The sequence below is a fragment of the Panthera uncia genome, chromosome F1 (genome assembly GCF_023721935.1).
Source record: "Panthera uncia isolate 11264 chromosome F1, Puncia_PCG_1.0, whole genome shotgun sequence".
In the NCBI taxonomy this organism is placed as follows: domain Eukaryota; kingdom Metazoa; phylum Chordata; class Mammalia; order Carnivora; family Felidae; genus Panthera; species Panthera uncia.
In genome coordinates, this window is record NC_064813.1 from 1,795,593 (window position 1) to 1,814,019 (window position 18,427).

Genomic DNA, 18,427 nt, shown 5'->3' on the forward strand with positions numbered 1-18,427 from the left:
AATAACTAAACAGCTGGATGCCAGCAGGCCAGAGAGACGAGTCCGGCACACACTTCCACCTCCACGGGTGCGCCAGACTGCTCACACCCAGAGCAAGCATGTGTCACCTCCACCGTCGTGCCAACAGAGGAAATCCACCAACAGAAATCTATTGATACGAGTTTTCACTCAAATATGTAAATTTAAGAAAAAGGTGTCAAAATTTCAACTCAATCCTGATTTTATTAGACAGATTTGAAAAAAGACAAAAACAAAAGTTCGATAGAACTCGAAAAAGCTTGAATGAGAAAAAAGTATTTTTTAAAAGGAATGTACAGAAACCGTTTTGGTTTTTTCCTAAGTTAAAAACTTAGTGAATTTGTTTTAAAAGCAGGTTTTAAGAATGTGGGAAATATTTTCTGGCTGATATCATTAATTATAAAAATAACGTACTACAGTTTATTCGTGCAGCTAAAACAGGAAAACTTCAAGGAAAATCCTTTTAAAATGAGGGGAATTTTGATCCAAGAAAAACTCTAAAGATGATTTTCTACACGGTTCTTTGTGATAACGGGCAGCTGGTCTCTCCATAGACCTCTCTGCACGGTGGCCGGAGAGGAGAAGCCGTCTCCCTGGCGTCTTCGCGTACTTCTATTTACTTTAGTTGTTTTGTTGGCTTCTTCCCCATCAGTACTGTCAAGTCATGACAATGACACACTGAAATTCATGTGCATTTAAAAATAATGTAAATATACTGAAAGCGATGGACAGGAGAGTTCTGGGTCAATTATGAACTCCGATATACGAGGTCATGCTTCCTGTCAGCCCTCTGGGTTCTACAACTGGTCAATTACAGCAACATGAGACGGCAACTATGACCAATCACGGCTGCCAGCTGCCATTGTATTTTCTGTAATGTAACAATTATCTTACTTTTCACATGGGTCATAGTCCTAAATGGGTACCTGTGCTCTCAGAGAATGCAAAAAAGGCACTTTCCTACGCAGCGGGTGAATCACGAGCTCTGAGCTCGTGTGCTGGCTGACTGTTCTCCTCCAGGGGAAAGTAAGAGGAGAAACCAGGGAGCCCGCTTCGCTCCCCCTGGAGCGTCATAAAGAACAGCGGCGATCTTCGAGGATTAGTTCCTCTGTTTTATTACCACAGCCAAAGACAAGCGCTGATATTAATTTGTCCTGGCTACAATTCACGTAGCAGAGATGTGACTTAGTTTCTGATAAAGAAAATGTGTCCATGTCGCTGCTATGTTCTCTATAAATGATGGAAATCAGAGTGAAGGGTCCTGGAAATGAGGACTTCATACTGAGTTTTGGCTGAAGCACATCCACCTGCCACCACGTTTTAATTTTCACAAATGTAGTTTTCACACTTAGCCACAGACTATTTAAAAACACAGGACTAAAAGACCAATAGGTGTTATGATACACAATACAATCAAGTGTAAACTTAGCAATGTGGTCATTATATTGTTGTACACAGTTAGATCGATTAAAGGTAATAATGGGGAAAATCTGCTTTTTAACACATTACTTTTACGACTTAAAAATTCATCTTTATTAAGGGCAAATCAATCTTCTCTCTGCAATTGGGTTAATTGTATCTATTATTCTGCATGTGGAACTCAACACGGTAAGTAGCAAAGTACAGAACACCAAGTAGGTTCTCAGAATGAAGTAAAAAAAAAAAAAAGTCCTCTAATAACAGCAATACGAATAATAACTCATGGCTAGTTCAAAAGGTGGCCTAGAAGAACCCCCAGGAGGAGGCAGAGAATCACAGGTGAGATAAACCCCGGGGAAGACGGGGGCTCGCGAGGGGCCACACCCCCCAGGCTCACTGCTGTCTCTGTGTCTCCCCTGAGCAATCCCAGAATGTTAACTTCAGGTGATTAAGAAATACATCCGAGTTTTCATTTTTTGGAAATTTCTAACACATGCTTCTTTGCCTCAACCAGCAAGTACATAAATGTGAAAATAATTCTCTTTATAGCTAAAGAAACAATATCAGAAATACTGAAGAATCACATCAAAAACTGAGTCACATGGATAAGTACATACACACAGCTGAACTGTTCATCTAAAATTTGAGCAGTAGGTCACTTTATGATTTTCTCTCTCGTAAGATAATTGGGCCAGTCAGGTATACAGGAGTAAAAAAAGATATATATACAGGAGCCAATAAAAAAGAAGTTCTAAGAATTACAAGTCACTTTTTGAACTTGGGTTTTCAAACCGGAAAGTGTGAGAATCAAATGATACAAACGACTCGGACGAAGGTTTGTGTGTGCGTGTGTGTGCGTCTGGGGGTGTGTGCGCACGCAGCCCTCTGCTCGAGTAAGGGTATGAAGATGCACCTGTCTGACTACCTGTAACCTGGGGCAGCTAAGCGGCACAGCCGGCTGCTGCGTGCGCACGGCACACACGTGCGCACGCGTGTGCACAGGAGCGGAAGAGCACTCGCCAGGCCCAAACCCACTCCTCGGCAACAGGTGCCTAACCTAGAGCGGGAAGAAGGCCGTCCCTCCCAAGCCAGCCCAGTGAAGCAGCAATGGCTTACGTCTGCCTCACGACATGGGTCACCTCAAACTTCGTTCCTGAGCAAAAGCTCCCTTCAGATAAGGCACATTCCTCAAAACACACTACGGTGGGTGTAATGCTGTCCCTGAAATCGTAAATTAAAAGACTGCTTCAAACAAAAGCGTTAAAAACAGAAACAAACAAAAACCCCTCTCGTTCATGTTGGGAGAACTGAAGAGGAATTCGTTTTAAGACTCTCATTCTAACCAAATCCCCACTAAGAAGCCAACTCAAAAGCCGCCCGAATCACCTACGTGAGCCCCAACAGTATCACAACATGAAACAGTAGCTGCTGTGGATCCCAAACACCACAAACCAGACTATGGCCTACGGAAACAAAAGTTATGGAAATGTGCAAGTAGTATGTACCACAGCTTGAAAAAGTAATGTAAACATAATGTTGCTTACCACAGAAAATACATCGCAAATTAGTGCTGTCCTGGGTAGCAGCAACCTTGCTCTGGGCTGCAACAGACACCTTGGTGTTAGAAGCTTCAAAGGACAACGGGGCCATCTGAAGAACTTCACACAAACTAAAAGGTGCTTTGAAAGGTTCAAAATGTTTTTATACACACTTCCTATCTAGATCCTCATTCTGGAAGCTCTGTCATTTAATAAAAACGTATCTTCTTTAATATAAATTTGAAAAAGAATTTTTATGTGTAATCTTATTTGTGGAAAAACCCTGTAATAAGCCACAGACCAAACGATGCCCTTGGAGCTTGTTTTCCGGGTGACACAATCAGAGAGTGCGATCCATTTACATTTTACGGTTATGTTTTAGAAAGTAAATGGAACGGTTTATGAGGTCAAGACCCAAGGCTGAGTTCGTTCCATGGAATTACTGCTCATTTAGAAGACTTGACGGCTGAGAAACATTCTGGAGAAATACTCACGATGAACTCAGCGTAAGATGGACTCAGTTCCACTAGTTGAAAAAGACAAAAGACGTTGTAAACAGCCTGGAGAAATTAAAGTGTCTTATTAAAGTCACTGATGTAAATCAGAACATCTTCGTTTGCTCTGCACTTTGAAACGCATCAAAAAACTATTGTTTTCAGAAGCCACATTTTGTTCTTTTTTTTTTTCTCAATGTGTATATATACTTGACAAAATATCATATTAAAAACGTGTGGCCATATCAAACAGTCATTTAATATTTAGGTTATCTACATTAAAATTTACCTTAAGTAATAATGAAATAAATTCTCTTTAAGAGAAAAAACTCAACAAGAAGGTGGTAATTTATGAAAAGGGGAAGAAAGGGTTACATAAAATCAAGGTGATGCTCAAAAGTGGGGTAGAAAAAACAAAATTAGTATTTTTCTTAGGATTACATTAGTGACATCGAAAACTTTACATCAATAATTTTCTATAAAATCCCCAAGAAATTCTTTTCAGCATGGGAAATATTTTCCTTTTCCATTGGTATTAACCCAAATCAACGAACAGATTAAAACATACTGGCTTAAGGAAGACTGCATAAAGGCTAACAAGACGGTATTTTAGATTTCCCCTGAACTGTGCTCTTTAGGTAACACGATTAATACTAAAAAAGTCTCCATAGAATCAGAACAAACCAACTTATATTTAAAGATTGTACATCTGAACATGGTAATAAATCTTATATAATCAGGAGAATTTACCATTTTTAGAAATTAGATTGAATATAATCCAATTAAGTTTAAATCTTGCTTTAAAAACAATACATACAGCAGATATTTGCAAACAGAAACAGAATAAGTAAGACTGATAAAAGGCACCTTTGCCAAGTACCTCCAACAACCCACTCGAGGCCTGTGAGAGCCGCAGGCACAACATTACTGTAATGACAGAAGAGACCACAGGCATGCACATAACACGTCTACCAAGTCAAGCACACCACTGCAGAGGAGAGAAACGATTTAGGAAACTGTCAATAATTCTATTTCAAGTTTAAACTTTAAAAGAACCCGTCTTACCGATGTCTGTAAATGACACTTCTAATAAAGCCTTTATTAAGTAAACATGCCTGATCTTCAGCTTTTATTCTTCAGTTCCTTTAATTCATATTTAAAGGGAAAAAGAGTCAGGAAAATATAAAAACTCACAAGGAAAACCTGAGAAATGATGTCGCCTCTGACAGCAAAGAAACTGCCACATTCCAGTACCGATCATTTCGGCAGAGTCATCTGACAAATTGTCAGAATGCAGGTGAACCGTTAGGACTGCGTGAGACAGAACATTTTCAACCAGAAACGTCTGTGCTTGTCACAGTTTACGCTATCACGCCTCACGCTTGCACTTGGGATCCTCAGGCACCTGCTTTCAGGACCCGTGCTCCCCGCCAGCTCCCGGCTACCTCTCCATCCTACTGCAGTTCCCCTTCCCCTTCCCCGGAGACGCTGAATTATTCATTCAGTCACATGCATAGGTCTGCAGGCACTTCCTGCTGAACTCTGATGCTCACTGGGGAGGGGGGAGGAGGAGGAGGAGGAGGAGGAGGAGGAGGAGGAGGAGGAGGAGGAGGGAGGAGCGTGGGAAGGAGCACTCACTGTCCGGTGCCGGGAGGCCCGCAGCGGAAGCAGGGTCACGGCTGCCATCAGTACCCCGGGCACCGCGCATGTGCCTCCGCAACAGCGCCTCTCCCCGAGTCGGCCTCGCTGTGAACGGGCTCCGAGCTGGGAGAAGAAAGGACGGGCCCTCCACGAAAGCATCAACTGAGGAGTAGGTTAAGGGGAATCAAGCAAGCAAAACTGAGCATCTCTATTTGACTTCCGGAGAAGAAAACTGACGACATGTATCAGCTACTCTGACCACAGAACAGTCTCATCGTGGCTGTTTGCTCATTTCTAACGTGGTCTGGAAGGCAGCGATCCCTCAGGCTCGGCCTTTCGCCACTCTCTCCCCGTAGGTATTTGTACAAGCGGCGCAACGGTGAAGGCCGGGTCAGACAGCAGTAGCGAAAATGAGAGGCGGGTCAAATCGACGGGCATGACTACATTTTCCCGCTAGATGTGATCACTACAGCAGACCCGTAGCATCCCATCCCACGGCCACTTGTAAAGGGGATATTACCCATCTCATCATTTCTCTGAGGATTAAATGAGATCGTTTGCTTAAAGCCAGTTTTAATTTGATTTACTCTCTGGAAAGCTGATCTGTCGAGTGAGCACACATCACCAGCTTCCAAATGAGCAGTGTTCATGCTTCTGACCATCAATAAGGGCCCCCCGGTATTTCCCTCGTGATTGGAAAGTCCTACTACACACACTGAAAGGGAATGAAGGCAAACGCGTGTGCGTCTGTTCTATGGTGTCCAGAACCGAACGCAGGGAGACACTGCGCTGCCTGCGTCAGAAACAACACGAAACAAAAACACATACCACGGGAATGCCGACTGCTGCAGCCACTACAGAAACAGTATGGAGGGTCCTCAAAAATTAAAAACAGAACTACCCTAACTTCCGGCAATCCCGCTTCCGGGTACATACCCAAAGTAAAGGAAAACATGGTATCCAGGGAATACCCACACTCCTCAGTTTGCTGCAGCATCACTCACAACGGTCGAGACACGGAAACTACCTGAGATGAAAGAACAAAGAAGATGCGGAGTGTGTGTGTGTGTGTGTGTGTGTGTGTGTGTAATACTCCATTCCACAACACGATGTGGAACACTACTCAGCCATAAGAGGAAAATCCTGTCATTGGCAACAACATGGATGGACCCTGCGGGCATTATGCTACATGAAATGAGCCAGGTGGAGAAAGAGACCACGTGGCATCACTTGTACGGTGACTTAAAACAAACAAACACACTTGGGGCGCTTGGGTGGCTCAGGTGGTTGGGCATCTGACTTCAGCTCAGGTCATGATCTCACAGTTGATGAGTTCGAGCCCCGCGTTGGGCTCTGTGCTGACAGCTCGGAGCCTGGAGTCTGCTTCGGATTCGGGGTCTCCCTCTTTCTCTGCCCCTTCCCCGCTCACACTCTGTCTCTGTCTCAAAAATAAACAAATGTTAAAAAAAAAAAAAACAAAAAAAAAACCCACCAGACTCATAGAAACAGTAGAAAAGTGGTTGCCAGGGCCCGTGGGGGTAAATAGAGAGAGGTTGGTAAAAAGGTACAAACTTTCAGCTGCAAGATGAGTAAAGACCGAGGATCTAACGTAAAACATGGTGACTACAGTTTCATAGCACTGTACTGTATAAACGAAATTTGCCAACTCACCAAAATCATTAAAAAAACAAAAAAAAAAGAGGTAAGATGATGGATGTGTTAACTAACTAGATGGGAGAAATCCTTTCACAATATATACTGTATCAGATCACCATGACGTACACTTTAAATATCTTACAATTTTATTTTTCAGTAATACCTCAATCAAACTGGATGTATACACGTGTGTGTGTGTGTGTGTGTGTGTGTGTGTGTGTGTGTGTGAGAGAGACTGCAGGGCTCCGTGCCAGAAGACGTGAGAAAAGAGTAAACTGTGTTCAGAGGGATGGCATTTTTAAAGTGGCACTTTAATACATTTTCAAAAAAATTTTCCTCTTAAAATATGTGGTTTTTAACAAAAGAAAATCTTTACCTATGTCAGGAATTGGAGCACCACGCATCTAAAGCCACACCTGGAACAGCGCCCACAGCCGCACTGCTCTCCCGTCCGTGTGCCGGGGCTCAGGCAACACTGCACATGTGATGGGCTTCCCCTGCCTCTCTTCATCTCTTCGATCTTTCCCCCACTTACGGCCTCAAAGGCATTTTATTTCCTTCTAAGCAAAAACGTGAGTGAGAACAGCTGCTAACAGCTCACAGACTGCCGATCATTTACTAGAGGCTGCAACGGCGACAGTCTCCATGTGCTCCCAGCCCAGCACCCGATCCGCCGTGGAGGCTCTGCCTCCGGCCAAAGAAGCCTCAAGAGTCAACCGGAAGTAGTGGCCCGGTCCTGCCACGTGCTAACACTTGTGTAAAGGCAGGAGTGACCCACGTCCCACATCCTCTTCCCTGCAGAGCTGAGCCGTCCAGCAGACCAGCTGACAACCTCCCCCCGCCTCGGTCACTAAAGGCATTATTATTAAGTATGTGCATAGCCAAGCAGAAGACTGTTGTCAAAAACCCGACCAGCGTTTGCTGGAGTACTGGCTAACTCTTCAGCCCGCACGGTGATCTCAGGTGCACAAACTAGAAACCTCGGGCCCTCCGCACCCATTCCTTTCTACTACTACCAGTTAACCTACTTGCAACCCCGTAATCTCTGGGTCTCCACTGCCACGGGTCATGTTCCATGACCTCTTGTCCACACTGGTGGTTTTCAAAGTGGGACACATTTCTCCAGAATGCTAAACATACACTGGGGTGGGCAAGAGAACGGCATTTCTATTTCTGCTCATTTTTCTCTCATCCTTTTTCTTGCTTTCTTAATGTTTTATCGTGTACTCCGTATGTCCACACCAAAGTACATATACTGAACCACACACACACCCGGAGCAGGGGAGAAGCTCAAAAACGAAGATACCAGCAGCCTGGGCGATGACGACAGCATCACTGGATGAAGCTGCCCATTCTGATCTCGGTACCTCCCCTTCCCCACGGCAGCCAGTGAGACCCTAACAACCGAACCAGACGGAATTGCCTGCCTTAGTAAAATTTCTTCCACTGCTTCTCACTGCTCTTGAGATAAATAGCAAACTCCAGTGCCTTCTCTCCGTGACTCGACCACTGCCCATCTCACCCAGTCCATACTCTGTCTCCCGATGGTCCGGGCACACTGGTCTTTCCATCTTTCAGATGTGCTCCCCCTACGTCCCTCCCTCCACAGGGCCACCTCACACACAGAAGGCCCACACCATTCTTCTCGTGGTGTGGTCGGCGGGAGTATTTCCTTTTGAGCCAACTAGAACTTGTGGGTGGCCAACACTCAACTGGAGTCCCTATCACCCCCAGACAAATAAGAGAACCACCCCCTTCACCAGGAGCGCTTTCCCCTACTTCAACTTTTATCATGTATGTTTTTTTCTGTTAGCCACTTAAAAAATCTGAAAGGAGATAATAAGCATAAATATAAACTTAGATAATTATCAGAATTTCTAAGAAAGATGAAGAATCTATCTAAAGACTTAGGAGAAAGGTTTTAGTAGAATATTGCAATTAGGCAAAGTGGTCCAAACTTACACTTGGATGAGAGAGAGACAGAGAGAATGGACTTGCGACAGCCCACAAAACTGAAGTCGGGTGGGGGTGATGGTAAAGACGTGCAGTTCCGTGGGCAAGGTTCATGGGGGGGGGGGGGGGGGGCGCACTCAGTGACATGAGGATGTCTCAGATCATTTGTATGGAAAGTCACAACTTTGCTCGCTTATCCACACGTAGAGCTGAAAGTCTTGTCACCACGAGAAGTGTTTTCATTTTAAATGCACAATATGGAGACTTTCAAAGACCAAGTCTCTTCCCTACTTTTACAGGAGAAAAAGAACGAAGAGAACCAATAAAAGTACACAGTTTCTAAGCTAATGCTCTTGGATGTGGGGAAAAAATGAAGGCAGGGCAATTCTGGGCAGGAAAACTGAGCTTAGAGACAAAAGAGGATAAATGTCAGAGACTTCACCAATTGGTCACGCATTCACCTCTATGCACAGCTTGGCACGGAAAATTACTGCACAATTCTGCTATAACTCACCAAGTTTTTAAATGCTGGGGTTATAAAAAAAATCATTCATTCATTCATTCATTCATTCATTCAGAGAATGCGCTCGCACAGGAATGCTAGGGCGGGGATGGGGGGGTTGGGCGGGGGGAATCTCAAGTAGGCACGTTTAGCACGGAGCCTGATGTGGGGCTCAATCCCACGACCCTGGGGTTGTAACATGAGCCAAAATCAAGCAGCAGACTCTTAACCAGCTGAGCCACCCAGGCACCCCAGAGATTAAGTAATCTCTGCACTCAAAGTGGGGCTCGAACTCACAACCCCGAGATCAAGAGTCGCACATTCCACTCACAGAGCCAGCCAGGTGCCTCTAAAATGTTCAGTTTTTTTAAACTAAAGAATCCGTGGAAGGCTTTTTGCTTTGCTCTGAAACTCTTTATTTTAAAAAACTGCTAAGATCCATGGGGCACCCGGGTGGCTCCATCGGTGAAGCGTCCGACTTCAGCTGAGGTCACGATCTCACAGTTCCTGGGTTCGAGCCCCGGGTCGGGCTCTGTGCAGACGGCTTAGAGCCTGGAGCCTGCTTCCGATTCTACGTCTCCCTCTCTCTCTGCCCCTCCCCTTCCTGTGCTCTCTCTCTCTCTCAAAAATAAACATTAAAAAATTTTTTAACTGCTAAGATTCAGTCATCACTCTTACTGTACACCAGTCACACAACTTTAAAATGAGGAAGCCAACTGCCGAAGCGTGCCAATCCACGGGCACGGTGAAAAAAGCACACCTGGACCCAGGAGACACACTGTTTACTAGGATTTACTTATCACACTGCCAGGCAGGACACATGCTCTTAGAAGACGGCTGAACCTTGAAAACATCACACTAACTTCGGTCCTATCAACACAAGGTCCGCCCCGAGTGCCATCTGCGGAAGAGACCAGAGACCCGCTCCCGGTCACCTTCAGACTGGCAAGTGTGACTCAAGGCTTAAGTGGAGAAGACCGGTGAGCCTGAGGGAGTAAGGAAAAGGAATTCTTCTACGGCAGCACCACGGTAAAGAGCAGAACAGGGTTTGTAAAGGAACCCCCTCCCTGTAAACGTCTCTCTTCCTACACGAATGACACCGTCATAACCAAATACCCCTGAGAATTTCCAGAAAACAGAGGTCATCTGTTTCCCGCGAGAATTCTCTCAGACGTTGCAGAAGCCCACGGAAACAGCAGGTCTACTCACAAGAACTATTCCCGGTTCCTCCGCACGAGAGTACGCTGTTGGCTCACGCCACCTGACCCCGCCGCTCTGTCCCACGCGTGGGACTCGGGCTGCCTCGCAGACACTTCTGACCACATCTGTCTTCTCTGCCCAGGTCACAGCCCCTTCGGGTCGACTATTTTAAATTACTCGTTTTTGTTTCTCTCATAGCACACAACCTAGTACCTTATTAGGAAAACAAATGCTTTTCTTCTTTGACATTACGAGACCACCTGCCTCTTAGGAGTTTTTTATGGATTACCCAAACAATATTCTTTATGGATAAAATACCGATTTCAAAGATACCACTGTTTAATACCATCTTCAAAAAATGGATCAGAATTTTCCTATCTTGCCTACAACATAAAACAGGAATGCCCGAGGTTCACCCACACGCACGGCACCAACGTGCTGGATACAAACACAGACGGACAAGCCCACAGCCCACAGGCCACTGCCACACTTCCAGGCGGATGAGAGCACGGCCGACTCCCAACCATTACATCTGCACAGCAGGCCTGGGGGCCACTGTGGGTTGTGACGGTCTCCCCAGAGAAGTGGATCCTATGGTTCATTTCTTACCATTAATGAACAGAATAGACTCTATTCGATTAAAGCTTCTCTCGGGGCTCCTGGGCGGCTCAGTCAGTTAAGCGTCAGACTTCGGCTCAGGTCATGATCTCACGGTTCACGGTTTTGAGTCCCGTGTCGGGCTCTGCACTGACAGCTCAGAGCCTGGAGCGTGCTTCGGATTCTGTGTCTCCCTCTCTCTGCCCATTCCCCACTCGGTTTCTCCCTCTCTCAAAAATAAACAAACATAAAAAAAAAAAAAAAAACCTTTATAGCTTCTCTCTACCCCCTACATCCGTGTTTACAGATGGAAAAGTCCTATAAAACAGGTATCTGAATTTCTGACATCTAGCAAATGCTTCTCCAATCTATGGGCAACAAGTAGGACTAAAATCAGGACTTCAAGTGAAGTAATTGTACATAAATTACTATTCTCAGGCACTGAAACCAGCAAATCATCAAGGATGACATCCTTGGGTCACTGCAGCACAATTAATTAAACTTAGGCTAAACGCAAAATACGCTGAGAAATGCGGTCCCCCGCTAGACCTGCATCAGGTAATGCATTATGAGATGCCTAACCGTCTGACTGCCAGAGAAGCAAAGAAACAAGAACGAGACGTAGACAGACTGTCATGTCTGCCTGACAGCCAACTTCAGGCTAAAGTAACCTTCGGTAAGACCAGGACATGTAAACTAATCAGAAAACTCCTATCTGTCCCTTTTAGTCATTCGGTCACATCCATCTTGGAGCGGGACAAGGTATCCTGGGCCTACAATGTATGACGAAGGCCATGCTCGTGAACAGCGCAATATTAGAGTTGAGTTGTGGCCAAGCTGTTTGCTTTCCCAAACAGCAAGTGATCAGGAGCTTGTAAGTCTTGAAGTAACCATTTTCAGTTCATTTATTATAAATAATAATCCGCACATTATATGACCATGAAACCATTCATCTATCGTAACATAACCAAGAAGTCACAAACGTACCAGTCAGAAACCAGAAGAACCTGAATTTCTAAGAGGCAGAGCTAGAACAGCAACCACGGATACTCATGTTGGACAGAAGGTGGTTTCAATCTAATCGCCGGGCAATTTCCATACGTCAGGCACAAAACAGGGCCACCAGACCTGCATTCTCCCTGTCGTTGACAGATGAGGACGACGGGGGATCAGGACTGGGCTCCGCCCACTTCTCCACGGGTGAAGTCCCGCCCTCACACGCCCAGCCCCCAGTAAGTCACCCTGATGGCAGGAGAAAAGATACAAAACAGAAAAAGAGGGAATAATAACAATAGGAAGAGAGGTTTCTCTGATATAGGCAAAGCAAGGCTTGTATTGAAGACAGAATCCTGCACTAAAGAAATAAAAAATATGCAATAATCAATTCTCATCCACTAGCCAGTCTTATCCCACAGGCAAGACGTTTTCACTAGGCTGCCGGGAAAAGCTAAAGAGACGCTGGAAATTCTTTTCTCAGTCAAAAGTCTCCCTGATGACGGGTTAGGACAGTCATTCTCAAAAGTTTTGGTCACGGGGCCCCCAAACTCTCTTAAAAATTACTGAAGCCCCTGAAGAGCATTTGCGTGAGTTACAGTTGCTGTCATTTGCTGTATTAAATAGACAATATTTTTCCACTTTTAACTTCTAGTAATTCACTTTAAAAATAGCAATTAAAAATTATCATTATTATTTTCCAAATAAAAAAATATTAGCTATTAGGACAGCATGCTTTTCTATTTTTACAAATCTCTTTAATGTCTGGTTTAGTAGAACACAGCTGCATTATTTCACTCTCGTTCACATTCGGTGTGTTGTGTGTGGCACACTGTTCCGGCTGAAGTGTAAGGAAAAAGGAGTGCCTTACGGACCCCCTGAAAGGGTCTAGGAGAGGGTCCTCAAGGGTCCTTGGAGCACACTTTTTAGATCCCTGAGTAAGGGCTTTCAATTCAAGATTTCTGATGCTGCAGGTAGTTTAGCCCAAAGAAAAGGAGAATATGGAGAACACTCAGGCAGACCTCAATCCAGGCATCAATCCCTCTCATGACACGACACGACACGACACGACACGACACGACACGAAAGGAGTGGTAGCTACAAAGTGAACATTCGAACTTTCCCCCGGTGACTAAAAAACTAGATACAGAATAATTCCAAGGATTAGTTAGTGTAAATGCTAGAGGGCAGGGTTATCCCAAACAGATGAGAAGGACGTGTGATACATGAGTCATTATCATTTGCATGAATCCAACAGTCACTTTCTTGTCCCAGAACTTCAAGGCAGTCCTTGTGGGTGAACGTGAGATCAGAGAGCAGAGGTGCAAAGGGAGGCCCAGGGTACAGAACGTACCAGAGGCAGCCTTCCGAGAAAATCTGGCTCGGTGTACCCACTGAAAGTGAGGGTACCTACGTACCATGCTGGGGAGAGCCGAGACCCACCACCCAAATCACCTTCCAGAAACCCTCAGTTCCCCCATGGAACCCCAGTTGGGAAGGGCAGAGACACGGGCTGGACACTGAGGCTGCGCGACGGGTGGGGCACAGAAACTAGGAGCCTAGCTCTGCAGCCCCTAGCCTGGTCAACAGCTGGAAACCCTTTGTTACTTTAACCAACACCCTCGACCAGACAGATGTTCAGAGTGAGCCTGTCCAAAGAACTATCTTTCACGAGTAATCAAAGATACATAATGGGTCATGTTTTCAATTCAGGTACTGGGATTGTTTCAACTTTTCTTATCAGTATCTTGGCACAATCACAAAAGCACAAAAAGATCCGAAAATTCCTAAATGTCAACAACAGTCCATTAGAACTTCTGATAGGTTTTAGATTAATTATCTCTACCAAGAGCTGGTAAATTTCAGTCCCAAACAAAGCAGCTCAGGATCTGAATAAGTAGGTGTAACAATGTATGGCACACATTGTTCCCACAACTTTCCAAAACACACAACTTCAGCTGTGTCCCAGTGGTCTTCTGGTGACAGCCTGAAAATCACCGCTCTCATCTGACCAGAATTCTCTTCCATGGAAAAGGACATTCGTATGTAACGCACACGCTAACTCTCTTAATAAATCACTGAACTGTGGGCTTAACATTAATGTATTTGTGCTCTAATTTCATTTTAACATCTAATAAAGAAGTTAGTAAGTTTCTTTTCCCTACCGTGAGCTACTTGAAAACAAAACTGTGCCTGTGTGCTTTTCTTTCTAGAACCCAGACTCAGGTTCATAGAGAAATCAGCTTTATGCTGAACTACATTTTCATTTCCATGTCTTTCTCTCAAACCGGGGACTTTCTTCATCTGACAGTGGGGCCATTTGGTCTGCAAACACGCCGCCCCCCCAGGCTACAGCGGGCGTGGGGCGTGGGAAATGACCGGTTGGGATTTTCTCATGCACACACTCACCTAAGGGGACACGGTGCTGGAACAAGGGCTTCCTGCTCAAACTCGCCTGGCCCTCACTGAACTCTCCGGTTTCGGTTTTCCTCTCTTGTCAGGACCCTCGGGCTCCCGCAGCCCCCTTTCCAAACCACCGCCGGTTGCTGGGGTCTGGCTTCATCCACAGGATCCACGTGTTCCCAGCCTCCCGCTGAGCAGCATCACGAGGTTCTCAAAGCGATCACACCTACCTTCTGCCCCAGGATAACCCAATCGTTGGCTCCTTCCCTGCCGGGCGGCCTCCCCACCCCGGCACTTACACTGTTACACTGCACGCACTTTTCACACTCAGCCCACAACGCCACCTCAGCAGGAACGCACGCCCAGCTGCTCCGGCGAAAAGCAGCCTCGCTCCCCTTCGCGTGGAACGTCTTTCGGATTATAGCTGTGTCTTACCCTACGAGACCAGAAGAAGCCTGGAGGAGATCTGAGTCTAATTACTACCCCTGGCGTTTAGATGCACTCATATGATGGATGAATTCGCTAATTTCCTGTGAGAAATAAAAGCAACGAGGCAGGTCTTCACCGGGGGGTAAAGCCAAGGAAGAAGCTGGAGAAAATTTCAAAGTCTCTCTACCACTTTTTAGTCCTCGAAGGTAATCCACACAGCAGAATTTTCTAGGAATTTATAAATATCAGCGTTCAGAAGTAACATTTTATAGCTCACTACTGCTAGCGCCTTCATCTCCTGTAATTCCCATAACGAGATCCTAACACATTCCCACAAGGGAAACCACTTTGGAGAAGGTGCCCGCCAGAGGAGGAGACAGCTTGGGCTCCAATTGTAAGTGCTTTCCACCGAATCACAATAAAAGACCGAATCACAATAAAAGACGGTGACATTTTACTGAAAGACATAAAACAAAAAAACAAATGAAAGTTCCTTTCTTTCCTATTTTCTCACCCTAAAGTGACTTCCCTCAAAAGCCTCTTAAATGCACTTTGAAGATGCCATTTGAGAAGCAGAGCAGTGGCCTGAGGGCCAGAGGACCCAACCCCAGGCTGGCCTCCCTGTGGGTCCTCCTCCGGGTGTGTCTGTCAGGTTATGCGGGGCCTGAGGGAACCCATGTCTCCCCTGCCAATATTTGTGACTAGAAGCCGGGGTCCCAGTTCCTGCAGATCAACCTCACCTTACTGTGAAGACTGACTTCATAAGCAGAAGAGGGAAGGGCAAAAGTGAAGCAGCAGGTGACGGTGACGCCACCTCCAAAAAGACAGTCCCACCGACCCGACCCCAAACCTGAGGAGCAGCTAATGCTTCCTGTTTCTAAAGGTTATCGGTGCGAAAAGAAAAGAAAAGATAGGAGGAAACAGGCAGAGAGGGAGAGATTAGGGCCTGAGGTCCCGGGGGGGAGGTGGGGGGCAGAACACGTATTCTGGAACGATGCTGGGAGCGCTGACCTGGCTGACCTGGCCTAAGGTCCCTCTAAAGAATGTAACAGACCCCACCTGCGCCCCCTCAGGTCCCCCTAGGAATCTGACTGAAGACCTGGCTGAAAATAAGGAGTGGCATAAAACCTGCGCCACACCAGGGACCACGTGGCCACAGACGGTTGCTGAGCAGGACTGGACGACCCAGCCCCTGTGGCTGGCCAGCAGTGAGGGATGAGGGGAGAGGGATGGGAGCCACCAGAACCTTACAGAACAAGGACCCCTGCCTACTGTCGCGGGCATTCGCTCTCGCGTGTCCCCTCTCTGTAACAAGAGCTTCCGTACTCCTCCTTCCTCATCTTCTACTCGAATCAACTTCTGCCTGCTGCTCATTTTACTGTGCCCACACCTTCCTTGTTCGACGCGGCGAGACAACGAACCTCAGTATGAGGCATTAGTTCTGCGACAATAGTGACAAGCTTAAGTGACCGAACAAACTAAGTGGAAACTACCGCCCAAGGTCACGTGTCGGATCCTCCCAGGGTCCGATCCTGTACGGCTTTCTGGGGGCACTGAAGTGCTCCCAACGCAGGTGTCCAAACCGAATCTGTGCCTCCCCACCCCCGTCCCCGTCCGCTTAAGGCCACGTTCACCACGGCCCCTGCCGGACACATGTGGCACCACCTGACCACGGCATAGCCTCGTCCCGGCCCGCCCGGCACACCACTGGACAACTGTAAGAGAGTCAGGGCACAGGGCCACGTCGTGGCTGTGGCCCGAGGCCAGTCCCCGGACTTGTGCAGGCTGTGCCCCCACCTCTCACAGGAGGTCACGGTCGACTGTGGGCCATTACAAAGACCACGAGTGACGCATGCGCCCGATCAGGAGCCGGCGGGCAGCAGGCACCTGATGAACACGTCGTTCCCGCCTCAGCCCTGCTTTAAGGACAAAATGCCGACGGATGGGCATGGAAGGTCATAGTGTCACCTGTGCTCCACTCTGCTCGCTTTTTGCTGGGGCTGTTTCACTTCCCGGGCGGCATCACAGGGGCACCAACCTCCTGCCGGGCAGCCCTTCCCGTCCTAAAGCACCCACCTGGTCACAGGAGCACTCACTCGGTGTCCCCCAGCCCGGCACCGAGTCGCAGGCCCTCCCAGCCTCCCGACTTCTCCCTCGGGGTCCCCTCCTCCATAACCCCTTGCGTCCAGGCCACCACACGTCTCTCTGCTGTTTCCCAATCTCCCCAAGTTCCAATGCCCCCAACCCCATCTAGAGTGTTCTACCACTCATGAGGACTACTCATTCTTCAAAACATAACTCAAGTGTCATCTTCCTTTAAATCCCCCCTTTGACCCTGGAACCTTCTCAGGCATTCCAAAGGCCTTTCTGCATACTTCACTCACAGCACTTCCACACCATGTGCCAACGAGCCGCTCTTGTTTCCAGCAGCTCCAGCCAGACTGGAAGCCCAGGGGCCGGGGACAGGCTTCTCTGGCGAGAACATTCCCAGTGCCTGGCACAGACCCTGCGCTCAAAACGTACAGGACAGCTTCTGCAACATGACCTCAGTATTGTCCTGTGGATACTGCCATCTTCAGGACTGAAAGTGTCGCTAGTAACTTAAGATATTTCTAGAAACTTTTTGAGATTTTTAAAATCCAATTAATTCTAAAGCATATCTCAAAAATATTAAAAAATGCTGAGATAAAATTCATATAAATGCTCCCATTGAAAGATATATCAGACCAAGTTTCGAGCAAAAAAAAAAAATAATTAATGGAATCTCTCTATATTAAATGTTTTAAAAAATAAAAAAAAAATTTTTTAAACATGAGGATCTCTTTGACTGTGGTCCCATCTTCAATAGCTATAAAATAATATCTATCAAAAACAGTCTTAGTTAATGGTAAGGTATTTGAAGGTGTTCCTTCTACAAAGGTATGCTTAATCTTGGTTGAAAAGAACAAAAGCAGAACATACTTGCTGGTTTCAGTCTGACTTTCCTTTTAAACAAGTGAGTTTAAAAGATTATTTCCTATTTTCAAATGACCTGAACCTTTCTCAAAAAGAGATTGTGCAAATTTACCTCCACTAATCATCACAAGGACTAACTGTGTATTTTATGTAATCCACAACTATTGTCTGCAAAACTGTTATAAATGTACTTGACAAATAACACAGAAATGAAAAATAATCAGTCTGGATAACACATTTTGAATGTAACTCTTTAAAATCAAGTCTATGTCCGTTAGAGAAAGGAGACCGAGAAACTGTAGCATTTGGTATAAAAGAATGAAGCCTAATTCAATTCTTTTTCAAGAATGTTAGAACATGTGATTTGTGTTTTTTAAATTCCAAATATAACTGGCTGTATTTAGCACCTCCTGTACTTTCCAGTATATTAGATAATTGCACAGCAAGTTAAAAACAAAATAAAGGAAAACATTCCTGCCACCCTCCCTTTTCATAAAAGAGATGGAAATATCACACACACACACCCCACACAGAGTACCTTATAAAGGTCAGTATGAATAGCCCCAAAGAAAGCTGTTTTTTAATTAAAAAAAATTTTTTTTGAGGGTTTAGAGGACTCGGGGGCAAGG

The 18,427-nt window shown here is 45.9% G+C and overlaps 1 protein-coding gene across 1 annotated transcript in view; it reads right to left on the bottom strand.

Annotated features, from left to right (window-relative positions):
• ENAH (ENAH actin regulator) overlaps positions 1-18,427 on the bottom strand; it is a gene marked incomplete at its 5' end in the record, with an annotated part of 108,477 nt that overhangs the window by 37,819 nt on the left and 52,231 nt on the right. The window contains 1 exon segment of the mRNA XM_049635313.1: positions 2,982-3,038. Within this exon segment, the coding sequence (XP_049491270.1) occupies positions 2,982-3,038 (57 nt within the window).